The sequence below is a fragment of the Pan paniscus genome, chromosome 2, assembly GCF_029289425.2.
Source record: "Pan paniscus chromosome 2, NHGRI_mPanPan1-v2.0_pri, whole genome shotgun sequence".
In the NCBI taxonomy this organism is placed as follows: domain Eukaryota; kingdom Metazoa; phylum Chordata; class Mammalia; order Primates; family Hominidae; genus Pan; species Pan paniscus.
This window is the reverse complement of record NC_085926.1, coordinates 125,704,831-125,731,024: the sequence shown is the minus strand read 5'-3', so window position 1 is coordinate 125,731,024 and position 26,194 is coordinate 125,704,831. Positions and strand designations below refer to the sequence as shown.

The 26,194-nt window shown below is 48.4% G+C and overlaps 1 protein-coding gene across 6 annotated transcripts in view; it reads left to right on the top strand.

Annotated features, from left to right (window-relative positions):
- Positions 1–26,194, top strand: part of MGLL (monoglyceride lipase) — a 131,492-nt gene that overhangs the window by 12,742 nt on the left and 92,556 nt on the right. For all 6 annotated transcript variants that reach the window (XM_057301890.2, XM_057301889.2, XM_003815249.5 and 3 more), the window contains exon 3: positions 25,884–25,990. In XM_057301890.2, the coding sequence (XP_057157873.1) occupies positions 25,884–25,990 (107 nt within the window). The remainder of the gene's footprint in view (positions 1–25,883; positions 25,991–26,194) is intronic.

Below are 26,194 nucleotides of genomic sequence, written 5' to 3'. Positions count from 1 at the left end.
GAATCACACTCTCACAGGCATGGAAGTGAGAGAGGATACAGTGTGCTCTGAAAATAACAAGGATTATTTGGAAACTGGAGTCCGAAGTGCATGGCAGAATGTAAGTTTGGAATGGCTGGCTCAGGAGCCTGCATTGGAATGGCTGTTGTCTACTCTGCTGGGACCACTATAACAAAATACCACAGACTGGGGGTCTTCAACAACAGAAATTAATTTTCTTGCAGTTTTGGAGCCTAGAAGTCCAAGATCAAGGTGTCAACAGGGTTGATATCTCCTGAAGCCTCTCTCTTTGGCTCACAGATACCAACCCTCTTTCTGTGTCCTCGTGTGGCCTTTCCTTTGTGCACTCAGTTCAGTTGGCAATGACCATTTTGACTTGCTAAGGAATTTGGGCTTCATTGTATAGTCTGTGCTGGGAACCATGATAGAGTCAGGGGCCATGTGGGTTGGTAATTGTTTACAGTCTAGTCCATTCAGAGCAACTGAGAAATTCCTGCAAAAGTTTTATGTGGCTAAATGTCTAGAATTGGACAAGGATCTCACATTTTCACATCCGTACTTCTCTGTGGTTCCATGGTGGACGCCCCAGCCTGCATGAAGTTGCTGTTGGTTTATCCTTTGCCTTGATGTCTTTTGTCCAAGACCATCTAGTCTCAGCAAGCCCCACAGGCCACCTGGCTCAAGGGCAGAGCCAGCACATCATGGGAGCGTGCCAGGAATGAACTCTGTCATTGCAGAGTAAGGGTACTGTGCAGAGAACTGTGGCCATCCTCACTTCTTTCTTGCTGATTTTTGTCCTCAGGGATATCACTCATTAGGCTTTTTTTGTTGTTGTTGTTGTTTTAAGAGACAGGGCTTTGCTCTGTCACCCAGGCTAGAATGTGTTGGCTCAATCATAGCTCACTGCAGTCTCCAACTCCTGGGCTCAGGTGATCCTCCCGCCTCAGCCTCCTGAGTACCTGGGACTACAGGCACTTGCCACCATACCCAGACAATTTTTAAATTTTTTGCAGACACAGGATCTCACTATGTTGCCCAGGCATGTCACAAATTCCCGGCCTCAAATGATCCTATCTCCTCAGCCTCCAAAAGTGCTGGTATTCCATGTGTGAGCCACCACACCTGGCCTCATGATTGATCTTAATCAGACATGGCTCTCCCATTCTCCTCTCCCAGTGGCATTGCAGCTAGAGCTGGCTATAGGACTTGGTGATGGCTAATGAGACACAGAAGACGTTTCTGGAGGATTTTAGCTCCATGATAAAAGGCAAGAGAGAGCAAGATGAGAAGATTGATCTCTCTCTCTGCCCCAATTCCCCTCACTCCCTACATTCTGCCTTTGTGGGCATAATGCTTGCAGCTGCAGTAGCCATCTTGTAGTCATGAGATGGCAAGGCTAACATGCTAACAGAGAGTGATGAAGAAAGCTGGGAAAATCTGGGTCCTTGATGGAACAGCTGAGCCAACCTTGGATCTGCCTATAAATATACCTTGACAGTACAAAAATCCACACCGATGTGTCTCAACCACCAGGTATGTTCTGATTCTTTCAGCCAGATGGATCCAAATGATGGAAGATCCAAATGGTGGTGAGTGTTTGGGCTGCTGATGCTTGAACTGAGTCTAAAAATGGCCCAAGACAGATATGGAGGAGCATGAATGAGAAGGAGGAAAGGAATCCTAGGCACATGTCCAGACTAAGTAGAGGCACTGGAGGCAGGAATGAGCAGGAGAAGAGAGGCCGATGTTGGAGAATAGTGGGAGATGAGCTTGGAGCCTGAGTAGGCATTGGTTGGTTGCCTCCCCAGTATCCATTTCCTTCTTCCACCCACAGTGCCTTAAATTTAAGAGGCATCTCTCCTCTACTTTCAGCCCATGTGTTTCTGTTGGTGTTGACTCCACCCTGGTGAGAGGTTGATCATGCAACAAGTTTAGCCTATCATCATTTTACATTCTCCCCAGCTACAGTGATTGGTTCAGGGATGGGCAAGTACCCAGTGCAAGTCAGTGATCAATAAGACTTCCCCTGGGACTTTTGGGAAGGAAACTATCACTTTTCTCCTCTGAAGTTGACGCTAGAAGTGTGAACCCTGGGCACTCTGGCAACCATTTTAAGACTGCAAGGGGGAAGTCTGACCAAGAATGGAACCCACCTCAAGAAAGCAAAGCTAAGAAGTGTTGAAAGAGAAACCAGTTCCTGGTCATGTTGCCAGACTCCTTGAATCAAACCTAACAGTACTGAGCCTAACAATCACATAAGCCAATAAGCATGGGAATCACTTTCTGTCACAACTGAAAGAATCATAGATCTGGAAATGGTCACATTGGAGGCTGTGGTCATGTTGGAGGTTGTAGACAAAATTTTTGATAAGAAAGCTAGACTCTGGAGCAGAGAAAAAAGAGTTTTCATCCAGGCACGGTGGCTCACGCCTGTAATCTCAGCACTTTGGGAGGCCGAGGCGGGTGGATCACGAGGTCAGGAGATCGAGACCATCCTGACTAACATGGTGAAATCGCATCTCTACTAAAATACAAAAAATTAGCTGGGTATGGTGGTGGGCACCTGTAGTCCCAGCTACTCGGGAGGCTGAGGCAGGAGAATGGTGTGAACCCAGGAGGCGGAGCTTGCAGTGAGCCGAGATTATGCCACTGCACTCCAGCCTGGGCAACAGAGTGAGACTCCATCTCAAAAAAAAAAAAAAAAAAAAAAAGAGACTTTTCACAGCATGTCTAAATTAGCCAGAGTAGGGGCCGGAAAACATCATAAAATGAAGTTCTGAGTTCCTGCCCCTGTTCTTGTATGACTATGTCTTTAGTGGCCAAGAGACCTCCCTTCTCTCTTCTCATCACTGACAGAGTTACCAACCAGAGATTCACTTAATAAAATTATCTTTTAAAATGCAAATATCTTTTCACCTTAATACACTGAAAAAAGAAGAGCAAGTTAAGCCTAAAGCAAGCAGAAGGAAGAAAATCATAAAGATCAGAGCAGAAATTAGTGAAATAAAGAATAGGAAAACAATAGAGGAAATAAATCCAAAAGTTGGTTATTTGAAAATACCAATAAAATTGATAAATCTTCAGCTAGATTCATCAAGAAAAAAGGAGAGAAGACTTGAATTACTACAATCAGGAATGGAAGAGGTGATGTTACTACCAAATTTTCTAAAATAAAAAGGGTTATAAAGAAATACTATAAACAATTGTGTGCTAATAAATTTGATAACATAAATGAAATGAACAAATTTTAAGAAAGACCCAAACTTAGACTTAAAACAAGTAAAGACATTGAATTAGTAAGCAAAACAAAACCAAAACCAAAAAAACTACCAACAAAGAAAAACCCAGGCCCAGATGGTTTTGCTGTTGAAATCTACCAAACATGTAAAAAGAATTAATACCAATTTTCACAAACCTTTCCAAAAAATAGAGGAAAACACTTCCCAACTTATTCTAAGTGGTCATTATTACCCAGATAATAAAAGTAAACAAAGACATCACAAGAAAAGAAAACTAAAGGTCAGTATTTCTTATGAATAGAGATGCAAAAAAACAAATACTAGCAAATTGAATCTGGCTAATTTTTGTATTTTTAGTAGAGATGGGATTTCATCATGTTAGCCAGGCTGGTCTCGAACTCCTGAGCTCAGGTGATCCACCCGCCTCGGCCTCCCAAAGTGCTGGGATTACAGGTGTGAGCCACCGTGCCTGGCCCTATCTACCTATTTATCCAGCCATCCATTCATTCATTCACCCATCCATCCACCAACTCACCCATTCATCCATTTACCCATCTACCCATCCATACATCCATTCATCCTTCCATCTATCCACCCACCCATACATCTACTCACACACCCACTCATCCATCCACCTACCATCTACCTATCCATACATTCATTTATCCTTCAGTCCATCCGTCCATCCATCCATCCATCCATCCATTCGTTCATCCATCCACCCACCCCATATATCCACCCAGCCACCCATTCCTCCACCCTTCCACCCATCCATTCACCAATCCACCCATCCATCCATTTATTCATTCATCCACCCATCCACACATTTACTTATCCATACATCCGTCAGTGTCATTCAGTAAATATTTACTGAGCACAAACTCTATGGCAGGCCTTGTGCTGGATCTTGGGTGACAGAGAAATCATTAAGACCCCATGGTCCCTGCCTTCCAAGGGCTCACAGCACAAGGAGAACGGCAGGCAGGCAAGCCACTAGTGCATGTGCCAGGGTCTGGAGTCTAGACCGGGTGATTTGCCTGGAGAAGCTAGAGGGCTTCCCAGAGGAGAGGACCCTCACAGTCCCATGCTCATGCCCCACCTGGCCATTCAGTGCATTTAGAATTCTATGCACCAGAACAAAGATGGGCATTGTCAGGCTCTATCTCCACTGAGGCCCCAGCCAAGAATTGGGGAGACAGCCTGCTGATCTCCATGGCTTAACCTCAGAGGGCTGCAGGGAGGCATGTATTCCTTGAATACATGAGTTTCTTAAAATTCTTTTGTAACCACTTTTTATTTATGCTTGTATCACCTTTGGAAAGGGGCAGGAAACGAATCTCTTTGGAAGGCCCAAACCTTTGTCTGACACGTTGCTAGATACTTCTCTGGCTTTCCCTGACTCTCACAGCACCCATGAGATGCCTGGCCTCATTCTTGCTATTTTATTGCCATAGACAGTGTCAGCTACATGCTATTAAGTGGCAGGGCCAGGATTTGAACCCAAGTCTGTTTGCTTTAAAAGCACCATTGAAATTCCAGCACCTAGCTCTGCCTCGTAAAATATTGCAGAACCATGCCTGTAACTCAGCTGTGTGTACAGATGCTACGTAACCCTCACAACAACCCTAGTGGGGGGTGGGCATGATAAGCCCATTTTACAGGTGAGAAGACTCAGGCCCACAAAGGCTCAGTGGCTCTGATGAGGTTCCACAGTTAGGAATGCCAGATCTGTGGTATGAGCCTGTGGTCCATGCCCCATTCACCCTCCATAGGTGTTCAGCTCCCGCTCCCACTGATGATGCTGGCCTGGCTGCAGATGCCCCTTCAGGTCATAATGGAGTGCAGAGGCCTCATTGTGCCTATGAAATTGTGACCATTTTCCTTAAATTCATCACTCAACGCTCGTCTCACCTCTCCTGCATTCTCAATAAATTCCTGATCATTTATCGCCATCCGTTTGGCATTTCACCACCCAGAGGAACTTGGAGCCATCTGCAGCCTTGAAAAGTTCAAGCTGTTCTCCTTCCAGGAAAGAAAATGAATGTTACATAAGATGGAGCCCAGCACATTCTTACAGAAGATCAGGAAACCACTTCTCTGACTAAAACAGCTCCCTGTTATCTCTGCCTCTTGCTTCCTATTTTATCCAGGTCCACAATCACACGGCAGCTGCCGTTTTTAAACATTCTCTCTTGCAGAGCCTTTAAAAAGAGCTCCATACTGTCCCTGTGTTCACATAGAATGGCCGTCTCTCCAAGACCCCCATGGACTCTGTGAGGAAAGGCTTCTCCCACTGCATTGTTCCCAGCAGAGCCTGTGCTGGTGGCCTTGTCCTTTGTCCTTCAGGTGTGGGTGGGAGACCTCTCCAGGGGTCGAGGTGCCTGCAGACCCCCAGTGGACCCTGGCCCACTTCCTCCTAGTGCCTCTCTGGGGTGGCAGGCCTGGCCCAACTATTACCATTTCTTCTTCATAGAATAGGTTCTTCTTCTACTTGCTCATCTTAGGTTATTTTATGTGGTTACTGTCAATAAAACTGGCTCTGTGTTTTGGGGAAACATGTTCATTATAGAACCTTAAGAAACTGAAGTAGAAAGATGTGACTACTGACCACTCCAGGACAATTAACGTTGATGTGCACAGACTCTGAGGAGTTGGAAAGCACCCTAAAGATGATCTATTATAGTTTGACCTGTGGGCTCTACCATGGGGAAACTGAGGCCCAGGGGACTTAGGCTCACTCATTCCCCTGTAGGTGGCCATGGCAGGAGTGGGGAGTCCTACTCAGGGAGTCACTGTGGGATGGGGGACAAGTGAGCAGAAGCGATCAGTGGACTCTGCCATGTGGCCAGGATGGCTTTAAGCAGACGTGACATTTGAGCCGGGTCTGGTCCGCCCCGTGGCCCTGCAACCCTCTGCTCACTGCCGGCCTCCTGGGCGACACTGCTTTCTGGCTCTGCGGCCCCATCCTCCTCCCATTGATGTTACCTCCTAACTAGCCATCTTGCATTCCGGGTGGTAATTCCTGCTAAATGGCTCCAGATCAGCTTTTCCCAAACCTTGATTGTTTACACGCCACCTTTGTGATTTTCATAGTGGCTATTTAAATTTCATATTATTTCTTCATAGTTTTTTTTAAATCAACTTTCTTTTTTACTTTAAATCTATTTTAAGAGGAAATTTTATTGTAACACAAGAAGTAGAAACCAGTGTCAGGGGCTGTAAATAGGTGACCACAAGGAGAAAACAAGGCGACAGTGTATTGCAGCTCTGCACTGGGGTACACTCAAGAGCCCTGAGTCACCCCGTCCTGAAAGTGGTGGTGAGCTAGTGCCTGAGAGGTGCTTAAAATGGGTCAGCACCTGAGTGAGTCTCTCTCTTAAGTACTCAGAGGATTGGAATGGGATGAACGAGGGAATGGGTAATGTTTTCCTGGTACACGGTGATGGCATTTCATGCTGTGACATCAAACTTCCCTAACTCATCCCAGGCACAACCAGCTGTGGGAGTGCTACAGGCCGAGAGACTCATGCTCTGCACACTCAGGGCTCATCACACCAGCTAGTAAATGTGCAGGGTTTTTAACAACCCTCTATGTGATTTAGCGTCTAGCTCTCTTCTTTTTTTTTTTTGCCCTGACATATATGCACATCTTCATTCAAAGCCATCCCATAAATGAGTGTACTGTTCCCCTCCTATGGAACATGCCTGTACAGTAAAAGCATCCCATATGGTGTGAGTGCACCAGCATCGGCCATGGTTTGCTGTGAGGCTGGTTGGCACCAAGGAGAATTAGAAGAAGCAGGTGGGGCCAGAATATCTTCACCCCCACCCCACTGCTTGTTCCTTCAGGCAGCCTGGAGGTGGGTGCCCACTGCCAGAACAAGAGCAAACAAAGGCCCTCCCCGTGCAGCAATAAAGAAACTCAGGCTTGTGCCAGGTGTGGTGGCTCACGCCTGTAATCTCAGCACTTTGGCAGGCCGAGGCAGGTGGATCATTTGAGGCCAGGAGTTCGAGACCAGCCTGGCCAACATGGCAAAACCCCATCTCTACTAAAAATACAAAAATAAACTGGGTGTGAGGGGACGCACCTGTAATCCCAGCTACTCAGGAGGCTGAGGCAGGAGAATCACTTGAACCCAGGAGGCGGAGGTTGCAGTGAGCCAAAATTGTGCCACTGCACCCCAGCCTGGGTGACAGAGCAAGACTCTGTCTAAAAAAAAAAGAGAGAGAGAGAGAGAGACTCAGGCTTGAAAGACAGCGCTCCAAGCTCTTGCACAGAAGCGAGGTCAGTCATACCAGCATCTGGTCCTTTTCCGGAATCTTGGGACAGCTGTGGAGCTCTTCATTAATGGACTGCTCTAAAAGTCACACCATGTGCCTTCCACAGACCATCAGTGATTTCCCAGAAGGGCAGTTCCAAATATTGATCTAAATGTCGCCTCAGAGGAGCCCTTTGGCATAAGAACCTTTTCAAAACCGGCCAGGGCCCCGGCTGGCCTAGAAGAGGCATCTGAAGAGATCGCACATGTTAATAAAGGTTCTTAATCTCTTGGCCTCCTATAATGCAGAACTGCTTTTCGATTAAAAATAAATCACTCCTGGAGCTTGCATCCCCAAAGCATATGAAATAATTTTGAGGCAGTAGATACCTTGTTTTGGAGGAGTAATAACGGCCATCTAAGTTTCTAGCCTAGTACAAGGGGGTGTTTATCCATCTCACCCCACTGGCACTGACATATTTTCTGCACCTGTAGCAGATTACAGGAGGATGGGAAAGTGTGGGAGAGGCTAATCAGGCTTAATTAGGGAATGCAGGATGTCGGTTTTGCTTGTTATTGCACCTGGGCACCAGGGCTGTCAGGCTGCTGACCGCCTCGGTGGGCCTCCACACTTTGGTCCTGTTTGCATTTTATGAGCAGCAAACAGGTATGCACCTAAGTAAGTGAAGTTCAAGACCAAACTCTTGAACCTAGTATCTCTTACACTCCGCAACTCTAGCATCTCCAGTCCTATAGGAAGCAGGCCTGTGCTGTGTGGTATGGAGCGGATGTCCCCTGTCTCCTGACCCTGACATGCTTGGCTCAGGGTGCCCAACCCGGCCTGGCATATGCTCATCTGCTAATTATTCTGGGTCCACACTAGACTGGAAGTTCCATAAGGGTAGGGACTTGGTCTGAGATGTGTCCCCAGAGCCTAACCCAGTGCCTGGCCAGACAGAGCTCTCAAGGAATCTCTGTTAAATAAGAAATGGAGGGCTGTGAGCTGTGTGGGCCTCTGGCTGGTGACAAGCATGGGTTCTTCCTGTTGGGTTACAGCTGTGGCCACAGCAGCCTTCCAGCTACTTTTATAGGGCTTCATCCTTTCTAGAAAAAAAATTATATATATAAATATTATATATTATAAAATATATGATATATTTATTATATTATTATAAATACATATTTTAAAATACATAACATATACATATATATTTTTTCTTTCTTTTTTAAGGGAAATAAATACTTTAGGGACTACTCCAGAACCTTGCATGCATCTGAACTTTTCTTGGAAATGTCACCCCTTTTAATTTTGTTTTATTGTATTTTATTTTTGAGACGGAGTTTTGTTCTTGTTGCCCAGGCTGGAGTGCAATGGTGCGATCTCGGCTCACTGCAACCTCCGCCTCCCAGGTTCAAGTGATTCTCCTGCCTCAGCCTCCCAAGTAGCTGAGATTACAGGCATGCACCACCAGGCCTGGCTAATTTTGTATTTTTAGTAGGGACGGGGTTTCACCATGTTGGTCAGGCTGGTCTTGAAATCCAGATCTCAGGTGGTCCACCAGCCTCAGCCTCACAAAGTGCTGAGATTACAGGCGTGAGCCGCCGCGCCTGGCCATTACCCCCACTCCTGTTTTTTTTTTTTTTTGAGATGGAGTTTCACTCTTGTTGCCCAGGCTGGAGTGCAATGGCGCTATCTCGGCTCACTGCAACCTCTACTTCCTGGGTTCAAGCGATTCTCCTGCCTCAGCCGCCTGAGTAGCTGGGATTACAGGCGCTTGCCATCAGGCCTGGCTAGTTTTTGTATTTTTACTAGAGATGGGGTTTCACCATGTTGGTCAGGCTGGTCTAGAACTCCTGACCTTAGGCAATCCACCTGCCTTGGCCTCCCAAAGTGCTGGGATTACAGGCGTGAGCCACTGCACCTGGCTCATTACCCCTTTTTAATTAGTAGCATTGCTCTTCTCTCTCTGACTATACGTACTCTCTCTGACTTCTAAATTTATCAGCAGCTTCTTCTGAAGCTGGCCTGGTACCCGGTGAGCTCTACGGGACTCTGAGCTGAGTTTAGAGGAGGGAAAGGCAGTTGAAGGGATTTCTTGTTGGCTACAATGCTTAGACACCTCAGGGGGTGAAGCACATGCTCTGACTGTTACCAGTAAGTTCCCAGGGCAACCAGTGGGTAGTTCTTACTACCACACTTGGCTTGCTAGGGCTTTTGCATGAAAATGAGTGTGAGGACATAAGATCAGTTGTGGCAGGAAGACACATAACTAACCACACAGGGGACCAACATAAAAGCTGTTTCCTCTGGTATAGGCTGACTAATGCACGGGTAGCCTGGCTGGGGCTCCATAGGCAGGAAAACATTTTGATAAGATGATGATAACAGTAGCCATAACAGTAGCCAACTTCATTGTGTATATTCTATGTTGTTTAATTCTCACTACAGGTCCTATGGTTCTCCTCATTTCACAGATGAAGAAACAGTAGTTCAGCAACTTGCCCAAACTCACAGAAGTAGGAAGTCACAGAGCCTAGATCTGAACTCAAGTCAACTGGCTCTTCCCCATGTAAGGGGTCTTATTAATGATAGTCTGCATTTGTTAAGGTACAGGCTGAGCACAGAGACCTCAAAATTTAGTGGCTGAAATAAGAGAGAGGTTTATTTTGCTCTCACTTAGCAGTCCAGAGGTGAGCAGTCCAAGTTGGTAGGGTCACTGGGCTCCAGATGGCCATTCAGGGACCTAGGTTCCTTCCATCTTGTTGCCCCACCACCACTTAGAGTGTGGTTCAATCACCAAAGCTGGTCATTGCCTTCTCTGTGTTCCCGACCATGGGGAGGAGAAAGAGCAAGTCTAAGGCAAGCAGATTGTTTCAAGTAGGTGTTGTAGAAATTGCATACGTCACTTCTATTCATATTCTATTGGCATAACTTAGTCATACGGCCACACCTAGCTGCAGGGAAGTCTGGGAAATATAGTCTCTATCTGGGCAGCCATATGAACAGTTAAAATTCTATAAAATTCTGTAACTACAGAAGAGAGAATGCAGTTTGGGGCAATCAGTTTGCAGTCTACCATAAAGACCATCTTCTCTTTTGTGAATATTAAGACTGGGCTACCACAGGACAGTGTTAAATGCATTCATGATCATATGCAGACATGGGGTCATCTATTCATTTCATAAATATGAAGCCCTTCCTTTGCCGGTACTACTGTAGTGAGCTGCTTGGGGGCTGCCAAGATGCCTGATTCACTGTCTCTTCCTGAGGCACAGCCGGGAGATGAGACATCAGCCAGGAACCAGGAAAGAGCAAAGAGAGTTGACTGGTGGATTTCATTCACTCATTCAACCTGGTTTATTTACACACATCTTGTGCTGAGAAAGGACTTGAGGTAGCCCACTTGTAGTAGGATACAGCTGGCAAAATGCTGTTCGTGTGCGTAATCTCTTTCACCTTCTCACCCACTCTGAGGGAGGCAGGGTTGTTTCAGAGGAGTTCTGGAAGCATCAGAATCCCATGACTGGTGAGTGGTGAGGGCAGGATTCAGAGCTGGTCTTGAGGGTGGTAGAAAGGGCAAAGTGCAGATTCGAAGTTGGGAGAGTCCACATTCGAGGCCCGGCTCTTCTGATCCTAACGAATAGCTTCACTCACCTCTGGAAGCCTCAGTTTCCTCATCTGGGAAACTGATGCTCAGGCTACTTATGTCAAAGGGCCAGGAGGAGGACCTGCTGAGATAATGGGTGAGTTTCTGGGGCACGTAGATGCTCCACAGCCGTGAGTGTCCTCCCTGGCTTCTTAGGAGCACTTGGTCCCTGGCAATTTGCATTACGTGTTCTATGATGTCCTAAGAATGTGTCCTCGAGAGAACAATGAGTCCATGGACTCGGGGACACTGGACAGAGGGCCCTATCTAGGCCTTTGGTGTTTGGCTCCAAGTTCTCCCTTCATCGTGGGAATCCAGCTGCAGGCTTGAAAGACAATGCTCCTGAGACTGCTCCCCTGCTCTGCCCTCAGCTTCCCTCGGGTGCTCTCCAGCTTGGCTGCACCACCTGTGGCCTCACTTCATTGTGGACACCCTGACCAGGGCCCCAGTGACTGGGGTACCTGGGAAGGCTGTGGAGCCCAGCCTCCTACTGATAGGAACCTTCCTGCAGGCGAGGAGGACGGGAAGGGCATCCTGAGTGGAGGAGAGGCCACACAAAGGTGCGGGGAGATGATGTAAGAGCAGAGACATCAGTGATTTTGGCTGTTGACACAACAGGAATATGGCATTTGTGTGAGCACAGATTTGAGTGGGGGAAACTGGAGGCAGGGTGTGGAGTTAGGAGGCTGTTGGGATTGTTCAGGCTGTTGGGGTAATAAGGTCTGGGAGTGACAGCAGAGGGAATGGAAAGAACAAATCCAAGAGAAGTGAGGACTCAGCAAAGGGCCTGTCCAAGGAGGAAGTCCTGGAACCCAGAGTCCAGTGGCAGCTCCACAAGAGGACAGGCAGGGGACACAGAGGCAAGAACAGGGCCCTGGGGTCCCAGCAGGGTACTTCGGAGCCCCAGGACTGTGACTCAGAGCAAAGCGGAGGCTGAAGCTGAAGGTGGGAGCTCAGAGAGACGTGCTGCCTGTTTTATGGCACCCAAAGAATTCACTTCATGGGCTAGAGTCTGACGCATAGAGAACCTGAACAGGCTCCTGCTTTCCTGCATACATAGATACGAAGAAAAGCAAAAGAGTGATTATCACAAAACTCTGGACAGTGGGTTGCTCCTGCAGGGAGAAAGGTATGCAGTGTGCTTGCAAGGTGCTGGTCATGTGCTCTGTGTCTTTGACTGTTAGTAGGTACATCGGGTTTCCACCTGTTATGATTATTTGACCTGCGCAGATCAGTTGTTTGTACTTTTTAATACATATATCTGTTTCACAATGAAATGTCACACACCCCTTGCTGCTCTGGATGACATCAACCTGGGCAAAGTTGGAGATGAAGGTTAGAGATACACTGGAGAAGTATATGCTATATAAAGAATTTTGGGCCAGGTACGGTGGGCCAGGTATGGTGGGCCCACATGCCTGTAATCCCAGCACTTTGGGAAGCCCAGGTGGGAGAATCACTTGACTCAGGAGTTCAAGACCAATCTGGGCAACATGGTGAAACCCTGTTTCTACAAAAAATAAAAATCAGCTGGGCAGTGGTGGCTTGCGCCTATAGTCCCAGCTACTCAGGAGGCTGAGGTGGGAGGACCACTTGAGCCCGGGAGTTTGAGGCTGCAGTGAGCCATGATTACACCACTGCACTCCAGCCTGGGTGACAGAAGAAGACCAAGTCTCAAAAAAAAAGTTGATTTTTATGTTGTTTGTTTTTCTAATCTGGAATATTTGAGGAGTCTAGCGACATTCTGGATGTATAGTCTTAGGCATATAAATAAGGAATCATAGACAGCCATAATAAAGGGATTGTGTTCAACCTCCATCTTTTCACCCTGAGTTTCTATTTTCAGGAGCCTTCCAGCTCAGAAAATAGGCTGCATGCGGAGCAAGACTAGACTGAGTCTTGACAGGTCGAGGGGAATATTACTTAGGAGACATGGTTCTCTTATTCGCCTCAGGAACATTTTTTTTTTTTTGCCTGCAAAAAGCCAGGAGGATTCTCAGCTTTGCCCAGGTGTTCTCAGGGACAGCCACACAGAATGTCCCAGAAGCTGAGTGGAAAGCAGTCCTGGGATACACCCTCTGCAGAGGGATGGTGAAAGACAACTGGAGAGACGATTTTGATGCGGTCACACAGCCAACAGTGACAGTCATGTGTGTGGCACAGCGTGGCCTCTCGTGCCTGGGGACTGCACAGCATCACAGGCTTCTCCTCTGCCACCCTGTCCTCAAGCACACCAGTGGATTGCAGGCCTCCCACGGAGCTCTGCAGAGTGGGTAAGGCATCCGCCTTCCAGAACCTCTCAGCTTAGCAGGCTGGGTAAGGCAGGCAGTCGCCCCGGGGGAATGTGATAAGTGCCCAAAGAGAGATGTTAGCAGCATGATAAATTAGGTGGTAAATGCACCAGGCTCTCCGTCCCCGTCTGTTTCAGGCTGGTGGATGCTGGATTTGCTTTTGCACATTTATATGGAAATACATCTTTGCTGTGGCTTGTAATTTTCTAGTTGAATAACTTCAGGGTAGGCCTACTTTAGAATTTAATTATCCTTACGCTGGGAGAGCTTTGCTGAGGTTCAGTGCTCAGAAGAGTGCACGATTCTAAACATTGCGTGACACTCACCATAGGGCACCATTGGCTGCAGTACATCACTGTTTTGAGGGTTGTATGATAGTGTTCTTATGTCCTGCTGACCTAGGAGTCAAGATGGACTGGTCTCAAATGAAATTCTGCCCTACCACTAATCACGCAGCAGGGAGGTTTCTCATCTACTGGATACTTAACCAAGAGGTTTTGAAGCCAGACTGATTTTGGCAACCCTAATGCATTGGCTCCACAGTGCTTTTTTAATGACAGTCCAAGCTAAATATGAAAGCTCCAACTGCAGATTCATTGTGCACTAAAGGCTTGAATCTCTTAAGTAGTGGTGACATAGTCCTGTAGGGAAATTGTGAATTGAAGCTTCTCAGAATTAGGCTTCTCAAAGCCGAGGCCCAATGTAGGAAGATAATATGTGGCTGTCTAGAGTGTGGTGCTGAAAAAGGGTCAGAGGGCTTCTGTGTTCCTCAGAAAAGGGAACTGGGATTGATTAGTAATATCTGCTTTGAGTTCAGGAGCAGGGACAGTGGCCCAAATGCCATGTGTTTGTAATTAGCCATTTCCAAGATACCTCCCAACTTCTGGGCTCTGTGCAGAGAGTGGTGGGGCGGGGAGGGGGCTTTCTCCAATGTTCTCTCCATTCACCCTCACTGCAAAGTGTTGATGCTATTTCCATGGGAAGATGTTCATGGAAAGATGTTAAGGAATCAAAAGCAGGATTTAAAAGAAACATACAATGTATAAATAATTATGAACAAATTTTAATATATTTGGAAAAGAACCTGGAAGGAAATATATCATAATGTTCATAATTGTTATCACTGGGTGATAAGATTGTGGATGGATTTTGCTTTTTCCTTCGTGCTCATCTATATTTTTCTATTTTTGTGCAATGACCCATATTCCTTTTTAAGCATACATAAATTATATGTGTGAGTTGGTGTGTGCATTCTTCAATATTACATATGTGCAGATTTGGTGGCATGCTTTTTTCACTTTATAAATTCATCAGGAACATTAATTACTCCCCCTCAATGTAATTTTTTAGTTACTACTTAAGGTAATTCTAAGCCTTTTGCTTCATCTGGGCTGAAAGGTCTGGACAGCAACCTCATCATCATCTCCTCATATTTTTTTTTAAAGTACCAACTTTTATTTAGATTCAGAGGATACACGTGCAGGTTTGTTACACGGGTTTATTGCATGATGCTGAGTTTGGGGTATGACTGATCCCATCACCCAGGTATTGAGCATAGTGCCCAATAGGTAGTTTTTCAGTCCTTGCCCCCCTCCCTCCCTTCCCCCTTTAGTAATTCCCAGTGTCTGTTTTTCCCAGCTTTATGTCCATGTGTACTCAGTGCTTAGCTCCCACTTGTGAGAACATGCAAAACCCCGCCATGTTTGGTTTTCTGTTCCTGCATTAATTTGTTTAGGATAAATTAATTTGTTTAGTAATCTCCAGCTGCATCTGTGTTAACTGTAAAGGATATGATTTTGTTCCTTTTTATGGCTGCATAGTATTCCATTGCATATATGTACCACCTTTTCTTTATCCAATCCACTGTTGATGGGCACCTAGGTTGATTCCATGTCTTTGCTATCATGAATATTGCTGTGATGAACATACGAGTGGAGGTGTCTTTTGGTAGAATGATGTATTTTCCTTTGGGTATATACCCAGTAATGGGATTGCTGAGTTGAATGGCAGTTCTGTTTGCCGTTCTTTGAGAAATCTCCAAACTGCTTTTCACAGTGGCTTAACTACCTCAGTTTCTAATACTAGACACACATTAACTTTCTTCCAAAAGGACGAGCAAAAGATAAAAACTCAACAGAAATCTGAAAGACTCTGCAGCCCAAAGGAGGGGGGTATCCTGAGGAGGAGGCCTACATAGGACTCATAGAAGAGAGTCTTACATCATAGAAGACAGTGTTACATCATAAAAGACAGTCTTACATCAGAGAAGAGAGTCTTACATCATAGAAGATAGTCTTACATCATAGAAGAAAGTTCCACATCGTGGAAGATAGTTTGACATCATGGAAGACAGTTTGACATCATAGAAGACAGCCTGACATCACAGAAGATAGCCTTACATCACAGAAGACGGTCTGACATCACAGAAGACAGCCTTACATCACAGAAGACAGTCTTACATCACAGAAGACAGCCTTACATCATAGAAGACAGTCTGATGTCATAGAAGACAGTCTTACATCATAGAAGACAGCCTGACATCACAGAAGATAGCCTTACATCACAGAAGACGGTCTGACATCACAGAAGACAGCCTTACATCACAGAAGACAGTCTTACATCATAGAAGACAGCCTTACATCATAGGAGGCAGTCTGATGTCATAGAAGACAGCCTTACATCATATAAGACATCCTTACATCATAGAAGACAGTTTCACATCATAGAAGACAGTTTGGCATCATAATAGAGGATAGTCTTACTTCATAGAAGACAGTTTTTTTTTTCTCCTGCCTCAGCCTCCTTAGTAGCTGGGATTACAGGAGCATGCCACCATGCCCAGCTAATTTATGTATTTTTAGTAGAGAAAGGGTTGCACCGTGTTGGCCAGGCTGGTCTGGAGCTCCTGACCTTAAGCAATTCTCTCGCCTCAGCCTCCTAAGTAGCTGGGAGTATAGACACAAGCCACCACGCCCAGCTAATTTTTGTATTTTTGGTAGAGATGGGGTTTCGCCATGTTGGCCAGGCTGGTCTCGAACTACTGGCCTCAAGTGATCTGCCCACCTCGGCCTCCTGGAGGGCTGGGATTACAGGCATAACCCATCAAACCTGGCCAGAAGACAGCCTTATATCACAGAAGACAGCCGGACTTCATAGAAGATAGTCTAACATCATAGACGATAGTCTTAAGTCAGAAGATAGTCTTACATCATAGAAGACAGTCTTACTTCAAGATATTTAGAAAATTTCCAGTAACTTCCAACACACTTCAAGAAGACTTGGCCAGGCGCAGTGGCTCACACCTGTAATCCCAGCACTTTGGGAGGCCAAGGCAGGTGGGTCACCTGAGGTCAGGAGGTTGAGACCAGCCTGGCCAACACGGTGAAACCCCGTCTGTACTAAAAATACAAAAATTAGCTGGGCGTGGTGGCAGGCACCTGTAATCCCAGCTACTTAGGAGGCTGAGGCAGGACAATCACTTCAACCCGGGAGGCGGAGGTTGCAGTGAGCCAAGATTGCACCATCACACTCCAGCCTGGGGGACAAGAGCAAGACTTCGTCTCAAAAAAAATGAAGAAGACTTGGCATCTATAAAATAAGACCCACTTATGCAGAGGGGAAGAAACTGACATCTGAAAAGATTCCGTGGGATCTAGAGCTTCTCTAATTATGGGGAAGGAGATTGTGAATAGAGAGCCCTTAGCCCGGTGCCTGGCCCATAGGCTCTCAAAATATGTTACTGTTATCATTCTTAAAATAAGTTATATTCACACACAACCTATTTTTCTAATGTTTTCCCTTATTAGGATTTATGCCAATTGGGGATTTTTAACCTCCAGTTTTAGCAATTCTGCCAAGCCAGGCCCTTCCCTGCCTCTCCCTAGACTCATGCAAGTTACAGAGTGAGACCCGAATGTGGCCTGGGAGCTGCTGAGCCAGCCAAGGGCCAGGGCGGCTGCCATTCTGCCACGTGCCTGGTCGACTCCGATTGCTTTATTTCTCTGGTGGAGCCACTGTGGTTCGCATGTTGGAGCTGGGAAGGGTTCCATCTGGCTCACAGCCAAGGAGGAATGGAGAATTCCTTCAGACTTAGGTAGGCTGACAATCAACATCATTGCTCCCAAGAAAAAATATTTTGAGTCATGACCCCTGGGTGGGATTGGAACCCTTCAGTTTCTGCCCAGATGTGCCTGCTTCATGGGAACCAGATGTGTTAAAAAGCAAAACACAGGCCAGAAAACCTGCCATGTGTGTAAAGAGGCTGTCTGGATACTGCTTTTTAATCAGCGAGCACACTTACTACTAATCAGGGTGATTGTCACTTTACCCACCTTGGCGTAACCAAGGGCTTCTGATTTGTAGTGTTTTATGATAATAAAAAAATACATAGCTTGGAGGTGGGTGGCAGCATTTGTGCTAAAATATGCTGGATGCAAAGTTGTTCTGGGTCTGAGTTGTGCCCATTCTGAAAGGAGTATTAGATCAAAGAATGCTTACCTGTGCTGTGGCTTTGTTTTATTATGGTTATAATTTTGTTTTCTTCTTGGAAAATGCCTCTATTAAAGGTCTGCCTCTTTTCTTTCTTTCTTTCTTTCCTTCTTTCCTTTCCTTTCCTTCCTTTCTTTCTTTCTTTTTGAGACAGGGTCTTGCTCTGCCACCCAGACTGGAGTGGAGTGCAGTGGCGTGATCATGACTCACTGTAGCCTTCACCTCCCGGGCTCAAGTGATCCTCCCACCTCAGCCTTCCAAGTAGCTGCACCACCACACCCTGCTAATTTTTAAAATGTTTTTGTAGAGATGGGGTCTCACCATGTTGCCCAGGCTGGTCTCAAACTCCTGGCCTCAAGCAGTCTTCCCCTACTTCGGCCTCCCAAAATGCTGGGATTATAGGCGTGAGCCACCTCACCTGCCCCAAAATATGCCTTTTAAAAATAAGCGAAGATTGGGTTGGGTGTTAGGGATGATGAGTCTAATTCCCATTGTGTTCCCAAATCTCAAATTTTCCTTCCAGCCGTAGATGGGTCCCGGGCCTTTTCACATCCTAGCCCAGGGCTCCTGAAGCTAAGCCCGCAGGGGCTCAGCAGCTCCTCCCACCATGGCTGGGCTTTGCTCACACTCATACCCAGCTCCTCCTGGCCACCACATGCCTCAGGGCCTTGTGTCCCTTGGCATTCCACCCCCTCCTGCCCCACCTTTAATGCCCTTTGCACATCCCCCCACCCCTTTTGAGCCCAAGAGAGTTCCCACCTCTCCCATGGAGCGTTTGGATAACCAGGTTCAGCTGCAAGCACGAGAAGCCTCTCTAGCCAGGCAAAGCAAAGGGATTTAACCTGGGGCATTGAGTGCTTTCAAAACTACTGGGCACTGCGGGAGTGGTCTGTAGGCCTCTGGGAATGCTTCATGACTGTTCCAGCCCACAGTTGTCTCTCCTATCTCTGATGCATTTCATTCATTCATTCATTCAGTGTTCATGGAGCAGAGGCAGTGCCGGCTGCTAGGGACAGGACACCAGGATGAATGAATAAAACATGATCTCTTCTCAAAGAACACAGGGTCTACACGCCCTGATGATGAACTCTGGATAAGAGCCATGAACAGAGTAATGCAGGGCCCCAGGAGGGTGCACCTAACTCAGTGTTGGGGAAGCGTGGAAGGACTGCGGAGTGCGCAGAGGGCAAGAGCAGGCCTCTGCCCAATCATGGGGTCATAGACAGAGGGGGTGTGGAGGAACCACACGTCTTTCCCTGTGGTTGCAGTACAGGGTAGGGTAGGGGTGCCGGGGCAGGCGACCAGAGAGAGGATAAGCTGGTCAGGGTGAGGGGCTTTTGGGGCATGACCTGACCATTACGTGGTGTTGTCTTATTATTTAACTACAGTGGTCAAGAAGGCAGACTTACCAGCCAGCCTGGCTGAGTTAAAATTCTGCTGGGCTCAAAACCTACTAGTTGTGTGATCTCAGGCAAGCTATCCAACCTCCGGACCTCACTTTTCTCATCAGTAAAATGGGGAAATAACAGTACCCACATCATGGGGGTGCTGTGAGGGTTAAAAGAGTTGATACGTAATAACACACTTAGACCTGTATCTGGCCAAGGTGTCAGCTGTCAGCCCTGGATGTTATTTAATGCCTAACTCTGTACCAGGCAGCATGCTGGTGATTTTCCATAAATTCTCTCAACCAGTCCTCTCAAAGGCCCTCCCTGGGAGGCAGGCGTTATTGATCTGTTTTATTATACAAAGGAGAAGTCTATTTCTAGTTTCCTCTGTGAGATTTTAGCTCCTTCACTGGCTCTGTTCTATTTCTGTCCCCCGTGCACTGTCGCTGCAGGAGCCCTGCCAGAGACAGAGAGGAACCAAAGCCCCCTGGAACTCCAAAAGGACAAGTTAGATCTGGGCTTCCACAGAGCCATCATGCTCTCCTGCCTTAGTTACTGGAAAGGGATCCAACTCACTCTCATAAGCCCACACGCAGCCCTGACAGCAGACGTGCCGGTCAAATTTGTTAAAGTCATAAAATTTGGCAGGACGGAGTTTGGTAGAAGTGGAGGATGAAGTGAGGCATCCAGTCGAATGGGTGGGATGCTCTGGAATAAGCAAGAACCAAGAGCAGGCACTGCCCTGGAGCGGCAGGCGATGCTCCCGCCCCTCCAGCGAGGACACCCCAAGGGGCGTGGGACTAGTGTCCCCGAGGCTCCCCTCACCCAGGACTGGTGGCATCCCCACCTGCCTAGTGGTAGGAACAAACACTGTATCCCTCTGACCATACATTTCCTCTAACAAAATATTCATTTTCCTAAGAAAATGAACGGAACGTTCCTTCAGCTGGGCATTCCGTTCTTCCTTTGAGGGAGCCTGGCATTGCTTCGACAAGGGCAGGCAGGAAGGAGGCTAGCGTTTTCCCCTCTGCCAGCCGTTCCACGTGCTCTAGGGGACTGTCTGTTTAATTCTCTTGGCAGCCTCCTAGGGAGGCACTGTCATCTCCACTCTGTGGAGGAGCAATCAGGGGGCCAGCAAGTCCAGCCAAGTCCAGAGTCTGGCCAGAACAGGCCGGCCCCTTCAGTGGAGGTGAACCCCTTTCATCTCAGCTCTGGTCTCTGCCTTTCAAGGCAGCAGTGGCTGCTGGTGTATTGCAGGCGTCTTGCCCAGGGGGCTGGCAGTGACCATGAGAATGTGGGTTGTCCCTGGCCCTGAATCCTCCTCCTCATGCAGGAGGCGGGTGAGGCAGAGAGGATGGTCATGAAGGCAGAAGCCTGGATCCTGAGCCGCAGGGCCTCAGTGCACTTGCACACACATTGTCTCTTTTTACCTCCAAACCCCTAGGAGGAGGCTGCAGTGTTACTGTGTCTCAGGTGGAGAAACTGAGGCCCACAGAGGTCTAGGAACCAGCTTGTGGGAGGGCCAGAGCTTTACCCCACACCTCTACATGGCAAGTGGCTCACCTGGCAAGTGGCTCAGCTGGCAAGTGGCTCACCTGCGCCATCGGAGCAAATGGCTTCCTAGCGGACAGCGATGGGGGGCTTTCATTAGCCCAGGCAAGACCCCTGCCCTATCCTCATTTACTTATTTACCTCGCGACATTGCTCTCTGAGGTCGGTGGTGTTAGGATTATCCCCACTTGACGGGTGAGTGAACTGAGGCCCAGAGAGGTTAGGTCACCTGATTAATAAACAAAGGTATAAAAGGGGCATTCATTTTTCGATGGAGAGGATAAAGCAGCCTGGTTTGTACATTCTGAGAGGCTCTGCGGCTTGTTCATCTCGAGGGCTGTGTGTGCTTTATTGGGAGCTGTCCCACCTCCTGGGGCTGGATGCCAGGCAGGCCATCTGCTTCTGGGGCTGGGCGCCCCTCCCACAGTCATTGCCTTCTCCCTGAACGACTAGCTCCCAACTGGCTGCAGCCGTTAAAGAAGTTCCAGGAAAAAGATCTTAGCCAGCCTCCTCTGCAACCTAATTTCTGCTGCTGTGGGTATTGCCTTGTCTGCATAAATGGCTCTGCTAATTTTCTGCTGCTGCCTGTTGTTGAGGTTGCAGAACGGCAGGGGAAGAAGGGCAGGAACCAACCACTTTCCTTGGCACCTGCTCAGGGCCCTGTCGGCCCCTTGATGAACGTTGTCTCTTGTCTCCCACTCCATTAGCAGCAGCCCTGCAATCCTCACAAAGCTGAAGTCAGATCAGGTCGCTGCCCTGCTGGGTACCATCCTCCGCACAGAGGAGAACCCCAGTGCCCCACTGCTGCCCCTGGGGCTGTGGACCCAGCCTTCCATGCACCTCTCACCTTCCTCCTCCACTTGGCGCTCTGGACTCGGGGCCTTCCTTCTGCGCCTGGAGTAGGCACACCTGTGTGTCCCCAGCAGGACTCCTGCACCAGGATAGCTCCCAGCCACTCAGACACTCAGGGGCCTTCCCTGGCTATTCCCTGGAGTCTAGGTCGGGCTCCCTTAGTCTAGGTTGGGCTCCCTTATCTGTCGACCCCCTCATGGTGCTCACAGTGCTCCTCACAGTACACACTCACAGGCGTGTTCTCTGCTGAGTGGCTGCAAGCTGTGTGTGGGCAGGGACAACGTTGTTTGTTCATCTCAGTGTCCTGGGGGCCTGGCACGTAATAAGCTCACATTCACACATTTGCAGACTCGGCTGAAGAAAAGTAGGACCCACTGTTGTTGCCATCCCATTCTTTCTACTCCAATGCCAAGGAGACAGGCCAAGGGCCATCAGGCGACTTGCCCAGGGTCCTGCGTGGTCACACTGGGAATCCAAGCAGGTTGTTCTGGCTGAACTTTGCTCTCTGTTCACAGCCTCCAGCAACTGGGATGTACATTTCCTCCACATCTGGGTTTCTCAGTGCTCAGTCATGTATATATTTGGAGCAGAAATAGAAGCACAATGTTTTGTGAAACCCTGAAGGGGAAGCTTCCACGCAGTGCCCAACATCCAGTGGTGAATGTGACCTTCCATCAGGAAGCCTGGAGCTGGGGTCTGTCCCTTTACCCAGAGAGACAAATGCAGACACACATAGCTTGGGACATGGCCAGCTGTATTCGTGGCAACAGGGCAGGAAGCTGGGAAGGGCCGGCCAGACCAGGCCGGGAAGAGGTCTGAAGAGAGGAGGGAGCGGCAACAGTGGCTCCACCTGCAGCAGGTGTGTGGGGAAGGAGGGGGGAAGGTCTCACAGGAGGAGGGGTGTGCTCACAGGGGGTGAGGTGAAGCACCTGGAAACCCTGGTGCCAGTAAGCACAGCACAGGCGGGCTTCCAGGAGGCTCCACCCTGGGCACTGCAGTGGGCAGAGGAACCCTAGGACCACCCCCACCCCTAGTTGTTAAACATTTAACAGCACACCATCGCCTGGCACATCTGGGCACCAGAAAGGAGGCCTCGGAGCTTGGGAGCAGGGCAGAGGGGGAGAGGTGTTTCAGAGGCAGACAACCTTTGTTCTGTTGCAATGCGAAGTCTCTGGAAGGCTTAAAGCAGAAGGGTAACATGATTTGATTTCGCTTTGCTGGACAGATTTACAAAACACACTAAGGTCCTGGGAACATGTAAATGTGGCAGCCAGGGGGAAGGGGAGATTGAGTTATCAGAATCGGGGTCCAGGCAGGATCTGAATCCAGACACTAAGGAGAAACCCACTTACCACAATAGAAGCTGAAGATCAGAATGAGTCCAGGTGTCCAATGGTGGGCTCTCAGGGTGCTGACCGGGCCTGGGGGTGGAAGTGTGGGGCTGTGGAAGGCTAAGCCTGCAGGTGCTGCCAACGGGCTCTTCCTGTGCAGAGAGAAGGGTGGCAGTGACCCCCACCGCCTGCAGTGGGACGGCTATATCGGTCAGCCTCTATGGCTAGAACTCGTGGTCTACCCAGCATACCCCCCAGGGAGATTGGTGGCTCTAAGGTTGCTCTAAGTTTCTACGATGGCTGCATTCTCACCACACTTAAGTTCCACTTAGCCTCTGAGCAGTACCATGGCCCAAGCTCAACATTGTGATGAGAGCAGGTGCTTCTCCACCTTGGCTGTACATCGGAGCCACTGGGGAGCTTTTCTAACCGCAGACCAATTAAACCCAGAGGTGCCCTGGGAGTGGGACCCAGGCATCAGCCTTTTTGAAAGCTCCCCAGGTGACTCCAATGTGTGGCCAAAGTTGAGAACCTCTGGATTAGAAGGAATTGCTGCAGAGTAAGAGACCACTTGTTTTTCCACATATTGACTTGGTGCTGGATTCTCTTGACAGGCAATTCCAGGCATGATGGCAATGCCTTGTGCCATTTCTTTGGTTGCTAAATGGAACCCCGAAGTCCTTTTCTGCTGGGTGGCCCCTGGCTGCGATGAGAGGCTGGAGAGTTGCATGATCCAGCTCAACGACCTGTCTGTCTGCATTAACAGTAGCCTGAATTATGACAGCAGTGGCTGTGCTCCCAAAGGGGGTTAAAGTACTTGAGCTATCCCTTCTGGAAGCACAGCCCCTTTTGAAGACAGAAGATGCTGACTAGTTAGCAGTTCCAGCCATGCTCCTCAGTAGCCAAGGGAAATGCAGGAAAGAAATCCCATCAGCCAATCCCAGAAATATCAGGTGGGCAGGTGTCATTTACACAAGTACACATCTGATCGAGTGGAGGTGGCTGGGCATTCCATGGAGCAGTGAAGAGGGCGTGAAAATTCCTCTGGCTTTTTTAGGAAAAAGGCAGGAAAAGGAAAAGGACAGATGGCAAAGGTGATTTGAAAAATGGGGCTAAATGAAAGCACCATAAAACAAACTGGTGCCATTCTGGCCTTACACAGCCTGGCTGAAAAGAGTTGTAGGAAGAACACAGCTGTTGAATGAGGTGTCTATGTCCTCAGCTGGGCCCCTGTTCATGTTGCTCGGCTGGGATACAGCTCTGGGGTCCAGTCCTCAGAGGGTTGTGGGCTGATGTCAAGGTGGGGGCATCAGGAAGCAGGCAGGCAACTAGAGAACCAGAGTGACGGTCAGCAGGGGTGTACAGAGGGGCCAGAGCCCAGCAGAAAGGCCCGGGAGGGGTTGCCAGATCAGGCACTGGGAGCCTCCGCCGAGGCACCGTCTGTCCTGACTCCATGGCTTGTGTTCTGAGCCCTATAGCAGCTTCCTGGAGACCAGACAGCCAGCGGCAACATACTCTGAATGGTGTTTTGCCAACTTGCCATGTAGCTCGGGACAACTTACTTTACTTCTTTTTTTTTTTTTTTTTTTGAGACAGAGTCCCACTCTGTCACCCAAGCTGGAGTGCAGTGGCACGATCTTGGCTCAACTGCAATCTCAGTCTCCCAAATAGCTGGGATTACAGGTGTGTGCCACCATGCCCGGTTAATTTTTGTACTTTTTATAGTGACGGAGTTTCACCTTGTTGGCCAAGCTGGTCTCAAGTGATCTGCCCACCTTGGCCTCCGAAAGTGCTGGGATTATAGGTGTGAGCCACCTTGCCTGGCCCAACTCACTTAACTTCTATGCATTTCACTCTCATCTGTAAAGAAGATAAATCATCTGATGACTGGAGAGTTAGAAATCTTGCATGTGGAGTTGCAGAGGAACGGGTGCATAGTAAATGCTCAGGAAGGTGGCAGCTTGTTCTCCTCCTCCTCTTTCCCCTCATCACCATCAGCAGCAGTAGAAGTTGGTGGGTATCGCTCATGGCATTTACTCCGTGCCTGAAGGAGACTCTAGCTCTCCGTAGGTCTTCTGCTAAGAATATAGGTCTTGAAAATTGGATAGTTTGGAATCTAAATGCTGCCGCATTCGCCCCCGAGGGAGGAAGCAGGCCCTGGTGGAGGACCTGCCTGCCCCGCGCCAGCACTCTGCCTGGGCCATTGGCATTGATTAGCTCCCATGAGCCTCACAAGCACCCACAGGGCGATGCTATTCTTACCATGTTACAGGCGAAGAAATGAAACTTCATGGGACTGGAGCTCTGCCTGAGAGCTCACAGGAAGAGCAGGGATTTGGGCTCCATTCTGCGTGACTCTGAAGCCCCGCATTTTAACAGCAAACTCCTCTTATTTGACAATGCCTGGAGCCCATGGTGTGGCTCCTGGTGTTGCTGAGGTTTTGTAAGCTCTGGTGCTGCTGCAGCACAGTGGCAGCCATCTGGGCGTTTCTTTTCTTTTCTATTTTTTTGGAGACAGAGTCTCGCTCTGTCACCCAGGCTGGAGTACAGTGGCGCCATCTCAGCTCACTGTCACCTCTGCCTCCTGGGTTCAAGCAATTCTCCTGCCTCAGCCTGCCGAGTAGCTGGGATGACAGGCGCATGCCACCACTCCCGGCTAATTTTTTTGTATTTCAGTAGAGGTGGGGTTTCACTATGTTGGTCAGGCTGGTCTCAAACTCCTGAGCTCAGGCAATCTGCCCGCCCCGGCCTCCCAAAGTGCTGGAATTGTAGGCATGAGCCACCGCGCCCAGCCCCGTGTGGGCTTTCCTAACCAGGCTCCCTTCTTGTCTCTGCAGGGCCCTCATCTTTGTGTCCCATGGAGCCGGAGAGCACAGTGGCCGCTATGAAGAGCTGGCTCGGATGCTGATGGGGCTGGACCTGCTGGTGTTCGCCCACGACCATGGTGAGTGTCCCAGGGTGCCGTCAGAGCTGGCTGGGCCCTGACAATTTGGAGATCTCCCTCTCTAGTCCATCTCACCGCCAGCATCCTTCTCAATTCTTCTATTCCCCACGGATGTTTCAAAGTAAAAAAATGTAGTTATGCAAACAAACAAACAAAATGTCTGACGAGCAGATTCTGTAGTCTGAGACTGAATGCAGGCTGATT